This window comes from Poecilia formosa, unplaced genomic scaffold (genome assembly GCF_000485575.1).
Source record: "Poecilia formosa unplaced genomic scaffold, Poecilia_formosa-5.1.2 Scaffold230, whole genome shotgun sequence".
Lineage (NCBI taxonomy): Eukaryota > Metazoa > Chordata > Actinopteri > Cyprinodontiformes > Poeciliidae > Poecilia > Poecilia formosa.
In genome coordinates, this window is record NW_006800169.1 from 656,189 (window position 1) to 665,914 (window position 9,726).

Genomic DNA, 9,726 nt, shown 5'->3' on the forward strand with positions numbered 1-9,726 from the left:
CTTTCTTAGGGCAGTTTGCATGTTCTCCATGTGCAGACATGAGTTCTGTATTGGTACTCCCACTTCCTCCCACAGTGTAAACCCTTTTCACTGTGGCTATGTGATCGTTCTATCTAAACTTAGAAAAAAAAATGCATAGCAAAAAAAAAAGAAGAAGAAAAAAGCTGCAAATGTGTCTAACTGTAGATTTAAAATGTAGACCTGGCTGGCAATATAAAGCAAAGTAAGTGCTTGATGCAGCCACATCAGTGGGCTCATGTCTCTTGTTAATTGTCTGGCAGCTGCAATCTGCTGTCGATCAACAGCACTTTGGCTGAAACAAGAAGACGAGCTGTCGAGACGAAACATGGTGTGAGCTGGTGAGCTTGACTTCGATCTATCTAGATCTAAATCTAAGTGGCTACCAACAAGGGAAGGTTAAAGATTATGTCCACACACGGCTCAGTGGCTCGCAGACGCAGTCACACACCTTCTGTTCTTTCACGTTATGCTGTGTTGCAATCAAATGTTTTCATAAACGTTGAAATCAGAAAATCCATGAATTTCATTTGCATTTAATGTGACAAGCTGACCAATTGTAGTATTAAAACGTAAAGTGGAAATAAATGTATACTTGGTTTCAAAAATAGATTTGTATTCAGCCTGTTTTACACTGATAACTTAAAATCTAGAGCAGCCTTTTACCTTTTAAAGTTGGTGAGAAGTTTAAAGATGCTGTTTAATGTATTTTCGAGGCACATAGTGGCATTTTTTTAGCACAATCAAGTAACTATGTTACCTACAGTTAAATAAAAAATGTATATATATATCAAATATGACTTAAAAAATTTTGACTTTGTAGTTTAACACTTTGAAATAGGGACTCTGTCTCTTTAAAAATTCATGCTCTCAAACCTCCCAGGCATTTTTCACAGCTGAATTGTTGTATGAAAGAATCAACGGAACATTCAGTGTTTGTTTTTAATGAGGGAATAACATCATAACATGATGTGAAGCTCAAAAATGTCGATTTCACAAAACAGCATCCCAATACTCCAAGGGAAGTAATCACCAACGAAACAACCAAGAGGCCCAACGTAACTCTGGAGATCCTCTGATCAGATGAAAAGATGTGTTGTCAGGACAGTTATGAGTTGTGCAATCCAAACTCCAGCAGTCAGAAAAGAGAGGTGAGAAGAAAGCTATCGTTGAGAGAAAGTCTTCAGTCTTCACTGGCAGTTTGCCACAAACCGTGTGGGAGACGCAGCGAACGCATGAAAGAAGGTGCTGTGGTCAAACGAGAGCAACATGTAAGCTTCTTGGCGTTCATGTAGCTCAGCGCTGTGGGCAGAAAGCTAATGCTAGGCAACACTCAAGAGAGGGGCCCAAAACCTGCAGCTCCAAAGCCACAATGTGGCTCTTTGGCCCTTCCCTTGTGTGGCTCTCACAAAACCAAATTAAAAATGTTTTCATTGTGAAGGCAATAACAAAGTGTGGTTTTAGCTGTTTTTTTATGTAATGTTGAGGAAGAAAATTCAGAAAATCTGGCAAAATTTAGCTACCACTCTGTATTAATTTATAGCATAATATCTCAAAGGTTTCTTATGCGTTTATAACCTCAGAGTGAAATAATATGAAAGAGCTTAAGGAGTTTCCTAATACTTTTATGAGGCAATGTATAGGTAATGGATTAAAAACACATTGTGACATAGCTGGAGTCTTTAAGCAGTTATAGTCATTGTCATCACTTATGTTGTAATTAGGGGTCAAATAGGTCTCTCTTCCATAAATATTATGTTTATATGTTGACTTGTAGTTTGGGGTGGAAATCTGTCTCACGGGCGGAATCAGTTGTGAAATATCGTGACCTTTTAGAGGATTTAAAATCCGCCCAAAACATCAGAGATTTCATCACTGATCCTAATCGTCACAATTCTACAGAGAAGCATGATTTCACAACACGCGCTGACGCAGCATTAGCATCTCCAAATGTCACTGGCTTGCCAAGGGACAAAAAATAGTCAGCCGGACATCACAGAGTGGATGTGGGATGGAAAGCAACATAAAATCATCATAGACGTATTTTTCTTTTCACTTGAATTATGACGCACCACACAATACCCACCTGCTTGGTCTAATGCAAATAAACGTCCCCATCTTCTGTCCTGTAACACAAACACTGACATGTTTGGCTAAATCAAACTTGAAGATGTGATGTGAAACTACTTCCTGTGGTTCTGAACATAAGGTGATTTACAGAACCTCTCAAATTATTTCTGTCACTTCATTTTTTTTCATGGTAAAACCACTAACTTCAGTGTATTTCTATAGTTGTGATACACAAACAAGACATAGAGCAGAATTGTAAATTGGACAGAAAATCATATTAGTTTTTTTGCTAATAAAAAATCTTAAAAGTATGCAGAGATTTGTAATTAGCCCTCCTGTGTTCAAACATTTTAAAACCACCATTTCCTGCAGACACATTCTTTTTTCCAATATGTTTCTACCAGATTTTCACATATAGCAACTGAAATTGTTGGCGCATTCTTCTTTACAAAACAGCTCAAACTCAGTCAGGTTTGACATTCAAACACATTCTGACACACACATTTTTTGAGAGGCTGTAAACAAATGGGATAATTGATCAATGTTTTAATCTGAAAACAGTTAAAAAAAAATTAACTTGCTATTATCTAAATCTTTAGAATCTTGTATTTTCAATGTGTGCTGTAAAGTTCCAGCTGAACTTCCAGATCATCATATTTCCCCAGTACATCATCTGACATCACCCTGCAGAAAAATAATGTATGACTTATTTAGAAATGATTAAAGCATTTTGAGGTAAAAGACCATTTTTAGAACTGAGTGTAGCTGACTAACCTGTTAAATTGGAACATAATTGTTTTGTTTTTGCTTTTCTTAACACATAAAAACAATTTCAGGAGAATATACAGGTGTGTTGGAATATAGTGAAACATTTATTTTTTTTCACTCATTACCAAAATGAAAGTTTTCTAATTTTGATGAGTATGCCTTACAGAACCCAGAATTCAGAGTCTCGAAAAATAAGAGCATAAGATCAGTAAAAAATAATATTTTAAATAGTGATGTCAGGCTGTTTATTTAAAGTGTTTATTTCTACTCACTCAATTGCTTGTTTGGGGCCTCAGTTTACTCAAGTTCCCTCTGATTCTTGAACTAGTTTTGCTTGACAATCTTCTCAAGGCTGTAGTTATTCCTGTTGCTTGTGCACAGTTTCCTACCACATGCTTTCCTTCCACTCAACTTTTTAAGAACATGTTGTGTGAACAACCAGCTTCTTTAAGAGTGACTTCATGTGGCTCGCCCTCCTTGTGCAGGGTGTCAGTAACAGTCTTCCCTGAGATTATGTCCAACTGAGCCAGAGTGAAAGAAACTCAGGAAATCTTTAAGATAATTAGATTAATGACACCAGGAGTTTCCAATATTTAACTTTTTCACAACATTCAAATTTTCTCAGGCACTGGATTTTAGGTTTTCATTATCTGTATGCCATAATCATCAAAATAATAAAGACTTGAAATATTTTATTGAGTGTAAATTATGTGTTTCACTTTGTAAAGGAGTGACAAAAATCTTAAACTTCCTTACTATTTATCATAGTAAAACAGTATCTAAACATTTTAATTTTCTATCATATTCTATGATTTTTTTTTTTTTTTTTTGACGTACGTGTATTATAATTATTTAATTGGTACTGCTGAATCACACCGCTGTGTCCTACTGCCCTCTGTAGGTGTCTGTGGACGAAACTTTCTTCTAATCCGACAGGTGGCGCTGCCGCATGACGAGATAGGCGCTTTACCGGAAGACAAGTAGTGATTGCAAGCGGCAGCTTTCCGTGTTCTGCAGGCCTTTCCTTGAATTGTGGTGGAAGAGGAGTGAAAATAAGGGGGAAATGGTAAGTGTATAGTGTTCATATTTGTGTAATATCGGGCAGGCGGAGTATGTGGAGATGTGTGTGATGGTGCAGCGGTGTTCCCGGCTGTGTGAGGAGCGGATGGAGCTGGATGCCCGCGGATGTTTGCTTGTTTCTGGCCGGTGAGCCGCTTAGCTCCAGCGTGGCGACTCATGGCTGACTGGACCTCAGCTGACCTCCTGGAGCCTTTCCAGAAACTTAAAAGTTCTGGTTGAGCCTCAACAGATAATAGTTTGTTTATATTCTGCTTTGTTGCCTTTAGTGTTAAACTGACGCGCACGCGTGTGTATATTCGCAGGGTTTCGTCAAGGTGGTGAAAAATAAAGCCTATTTCAAGAGATATGAAGTGAAATTCAGAAGAAGAAGAGGTAAAGTGCTTCTACTAACATTCACCAAATTGTGATTCCTAGTAAATGTCTATAGAGCAGAGGTGGGCAGTCCTGGTCCTCGAGGGCCGGTGTCCTGCAACTCTGGTCCAACACACTTGAGTCCAACACACTTGAATCCAACAGCTGAATCACCTCCTAAGTGCAGTGAAGTTCTCCAGAGTCCTAATGACCTAATTATTTGACTCAGGTGTGTTAAGTAGAGATGCATCTAAAAGTTGCAGGAGACCGGCCCTCGAGGCCTGGAGTTGCCCACCCCTGCTATGGAGTGTAGTTCATGTGCTGGGGGGAAAAATTGTTTCCAAAACAAATGGAATAAAATAAAATATACATAGGTAAAAATGACAGTATCTGGGGTCATTTTTGACCCTCTGGTCATAGCTAAAATGTTGTAAGAGTGAGCTGTGAAATGTTATCATAGTATAGTGAATTAATTTAAAGTTTGCTACTGCAGAGCTGTGTAGCTAGCTTTCTCTGGGTGGGTTCTGATCAGTGATTGGCAGGTCAGTAAACACAACATGAAGGTTCTTCCTCTCTTACAAATTTCTTGTATTCCGTTTGTTTTCCAAAAACCTACGATACAGAAATAATAGCTTGCTTCAAGTATTTCGCTTAAAAAATAGTGGTGTAATCAGATTAATTGGTACTTATGGAATAATAAGCCGCTGACTCTGCATCCTATTGAATTATCAGAGGGGAAAACTGACTTCTACGCCCGCAAACGGCTGGTTGTTCAGGACAAGAACAAGTACAACACCCCCAAGTACCGGCTGATCGTCCGACTCTCCAACAGGGATATCTGCTGCCAGGTTAGCCCCAGACACACACACACACACACACACACACTTAAACACTCATTTAAAAAAAAAAAAAAGATCCATTCCACCGTCTTCTGTTTTCTCCCGTCGTCCAGATCGCCTACTCAAAGATCGAGGGAGATCACATCGTGAGCGCCGCCTACTCCCATGAGCTGCCCAAATACGGGATCAACGTGGGGCTCACCAACTACGCTGCGGCGTATTGCACCGGACTGCTGCTGGCCCGGAGGGTAAGCACACCACCACTGAAGGATCTGACCTCTGAACCTCCACAGCCGTTCTTCTCACCAAGGTTACTGTAGGTCACGAAAGCCAACCAAAACTGAAATTAAGAAAACAGTTTCGGTAACTGAAATGAATAAAAACGGTAATTAAGGAGGGGAAAAGAATAACTAACTTGGAACTGTATCATGTGTTTGTAAAACTAACTGAAACATACTGAAGTTATAGACATATTATTCTTCGTTTAACCTTTCGAAAAGATTTGAAATTTGTTTATTTTTTCACTCACACAAGCAGTTTACCTCGGCTGGGGGCTAATCACGGTACTCCATACTCCTCCTGGTGGCTACGCTATGCTAGTCCACAAAATAGTGACAGCAAAAGTTGGGAGAAAACACCAGTCAGATGTTCAACAGTAATTTAATACACTTTATCAAAATGGAATCTTGTGTTGAGCATTCACTACCCAATCAATGTAAACATAATCACAATACAATGCACCATTTGAACAAACTAAAACTACTACAATATTTAATAAAAACTAAAGTAAAACTAAATATTAACCAATAATAACGAAGAAAAAATTGCAAATCGACACTAAAAGCTAATTAAAGCAAACTGAATTAGACAGACCAAAAGTCACAACAAAATAAAACGAAATGACAATGAAAAAAAACCCCAAACTATTTTCTTCATAGCTGCTGCACAAGTTTGGCATGGATCAGGTGTACGAGGGCCAGGTGGAGGTGACGGGAGACGAGTTCAACGTGGAGAGCGTGGACGGACAGCCGGGCGCCTTCACCTGCTACCTGGATGCTGGGCTGGCCAGAACCACCACAGGGAACAAGGTGTTTGGAGCGCTGAAGGGGGCAGTGGATGGAGGCCTGGCCATTCCTCACAGGTCAGTGTGATGGGTGTGTGTGTGTTCGAAAATGTTTGTATCAAAGCAGGGAGTAGATTGGGCTGTAAGGAGCAGAGCTTCATCAGACATTCAGAAGGCTGCTGGATTAAACTACACAAACTAATGAAGCAAGAGCAACAATTCAGACAGAGTCCCAGCCGAGGTTCCCATGGTTTCGGTCAGACCACCTCTGAATTCACCAACGTTACCAACAGACCTGTGTCGATGTTCTGTATCTGCTGTTTGCAGAAAACTTAGTCCAGATTTATCAGGTTTCCTGTGCAGAATTTTTCTGAGAGTTTAGGAAAGGGAAAATAAAAAAAACTTGGAACTTAATACCCCCCAAAATAGAAATAATTTCTCAATAATGCACCTGGAAAAAAAAACAGAGGTAGCATCAGTTCAGCCACACCTTTCAGATCTCCCGGTGTTTGGTGTTTATAGAATCTTAACCATGTGGTGCAGAAAACTGTCTGAAAATCGATGTATTAACTGAGTGTTTCTGTTTATTTGTATAATCCATCCATCCATTTTCTGTACACCCTCGTCCCTAGTGGGGTCAGGAGGGTTACTGGTGCCCATCTCCAGCAAATGTTTCGTGCGAGAGGCGGGGTCACCCTGGACAGGTCGCCAGTCTGTATTTGTATAATATATGGATAAATAAATTGCAGGAGACTGGACAGCACATGAATATGAATCTTTTATAAACCAGTCAGACTACCAGTATGAAAAAGACTCCACAACCACAACGGTCAGCAGATGGCGGTATACCCTGTGAAAATAACTCCTATAGTTCATACAGTTTAGATAAATTTTTTGTTTGCTTTGTTCTTTGGTACAACTAAGGAAAGAAAGTCAGGTGCATCAACTGCCTTATAATAAAAGATTAGTTTATTATTTGGGATTTATTAGCCAACAGTTATTGCCATCTAAGCAGTCCTTTGCGATATGAATATTGAGATGATGATATATTTGCACTATATTGTGCAGCCCTGATGGTCATCTTTCTTTCCCCACTTCATTTACTTTGTATAAAAAAAGGGGCATAGTTACTATAGAGTCACCCATTCATCAATTTGCCACACCAAGTATTGCATAAACATTTAAGGTGAAGCCATGTTGGTTTTCTGTTTGTAACTGCAGACGTGTTTCTACTTGTATATCATCAGGTTTTCATGGAAAGTTGTTCCACAGATCCTGGTGCAGGTTAATGAGGTCAGAGCTGCTGGTAGGGGTGATGCATCAATCCTGAGCAGAATATGTAAATCAAACAGTTCATAATAAATGGATCTGATGAATGCAGAATATTTCTTTTCAGACGTTTTGGTTATGAAACATTTAATAAAGCACATCTGGTTGAATTATGTCCTGACTTCTAAAAATAATCAGATTTGATGTTCTTTGTGTATTCAAGTTTCTGCTTTCTTTCATTAGCTTCTGCTAATTTGGATTTGTGGAAGTAAACATGTGGACAGGACAGAGTTGGAAAGTGATTCACTTGTTTTGTCCCTTTTTCTTTTGAACAGCTGGTTAATATTTACAGCAGAACCTCCATGAAACATGTGGCTGCATCAATGCCCTTTGCAGTTAAAGTTTCACCAGAAGGTGTTTGCCTTGCAACCAGATAAATGTCAGCACACAGCCACCAAAGAGCTGGAGTTAAAACAGGCAGATAATCCACATGCCTTCATTGTCCCATTCACATTCTGAACATAGAAAGGTTTGTTACACAATTGGCTCCAAAAATGATCATCATAAATTCTACAGGGAAGAGAAAAAAGCAGATACAGTTACCACTGTACAGGGTAACAGTATCTGCTGATCAGCAGCCTGTAACATTAGGAGCTTATTAAAGCTCAACTAAAAATGTCTTGCAGTGTGCTGCCAAAAGCATTCATTGTTTTTTCTTCACCTGTATAAACCTAAGCGTAATCCTGTTCTGAAACCTCAGGTACCAATATGATTTCTGTCCACAGAAAAAACATTGAATAAATCAGAACCACACAGATTTTTTTTTTTTTTTTTTTTTTCTGACCCTGTGTCGGCTAGGCTATACACAGGCCCGTTGCCATAGCAACTGACAACAATGTCATTAAAGAATCGGGATTCAACACCAAAAACACACAAACATTTTCCCCACAAAGAACAAAGCATTCAGTCTGTTAGCTTCATGTTTTTAGGCTTGACGTTTATTTTGCGATTATTATCCCCTCAGCAGGAAGTTGGGGGGCGGAATCTTGTTCGTGCGACGTCACGTTGCAGCGTGTCTATAACTGGTCCTTCATTTTATTCTGATGCATGTGCATACATGCAGACGGTCAAACTAGTCCCACCCCGTCTCGCTGGTTCTCCTCTGCTTCTTGGTGATGATAAACATACGCTGAGCAAAATGTAGTTGGTCCTTCATTTGCACCGGCTGATGTTTACTGTCCTTTTCAAGACGGGGCTGAGAGAAGCAAGGTGAACCGAAGCAGACAAGTAGAACCGGGTTCCTACTGGTCTGTTGGCTTAGGTTTTATTAGGAAGAGTAGAATCAGTCCGAACTTCACTTTCTGACTCTGTCTTGTTCCGTGCAGCTTGAAACGCTTCCCCGGTTACGACACAGAGAGCAAAGAGTTCAACGCGGAGGTGCACCGAAAGCACATCATGGGTATGAACGTAGCGGATTACATGTCCTACCTGATGGAGGAGGACGAGGACGCCTACAAGAAGCAGTTCTCCCGCTTCATCAAGAACGGAGTGACACCGGATACGGTAGGGTCGCCGTTCAGAAAGAAAGCCAACTTTACCAAACATTCTGCTGTTCATCTCTTGTTCTCGAATTTGCTTCTTGGTGATGATAAACGTACGCTGAGCAAAATGTAGTTGGTCCTTCATTTGCACCGGCTGATGTCCACTGTCCTTTTCAAGACGGGGCTGAGAGAAGCACAGCAAATCCTTCTGAAGTCTGAGATGTTGCCGATCCACTGTTCAAATGATGCAATTCTGCTTTCAGGTAGAGGAGATGTATAAGAAAGCACACGCCGCCATCAGAGCCAATCCCGTACATGAAAAGAAACCCAATAAAGACGTCACAAAGAAGAGGTGGGTTCCAGGTGGATTCAGAAATGTTGTCTTTTTTATTTAAAAAAAAAAACAAAAACAAAACTGCATGTGTTTAATGGCAGATTCCTGGTGTTGGGTTGCATGGAGAACGCCTTTCGTAGATGGGCCTACTTTTTCTCGGCTGATGTAGTGAATGTTAATGAACTGGCTTTTTGTTTGTCGTCTGGCAGGTGGAACCGCGCCAAGTTATCCCTGGCACAGAGGAAGAACCGCGTTGCCCAGAAAAAGGCCAGCTTCTTACGAGCGCAAGAACAAGAAGCAGGGGATGGTTAGGGGAAGAACATGTCAGAAAAATAAATCTATTAAAGTCAACCCTGTGTCTCTACTCTTACTGGTGTCTCATGGTTCAGTTTA

General features: G+C 40.2%; 1 protein-coding gene across 1 annotated transcript; it reads left to right on the plus strand.

Moving 5' to 3' along the window:
* The first annotated feature begins 3,774 nt into the window (after window positions 1–3,774).
* Window positions 3,775–9,684, plus strand: rpl5a (ribosomal protein L5a). The gene is made up of 8 exons (XM_007568746.2): window positions 3,775–3,922; window positions 4,239–4,308; window positions 5,020–5,135; window positions 5,240–5,374; window positions 6,065–6,267; window positions 8,844–9,021; window positions 9,263–9,351; window positions 9,543–9,684. The coding sequence occupies exons 1-8, from the start codon at window positions 3,920–3,922 to the stop codon at window positions 9,643–9,645; spliced, it is 897 nt and encodes a 298-aa protein (XP_007568808.1). The 5' UTR covers window positions 3,775–3,919; the 3' UTR covers window positions 9,646–9,684.
* The last annotated feature ends 42 nt before the right edge of the window (window positions 9,685–9,726 follow it).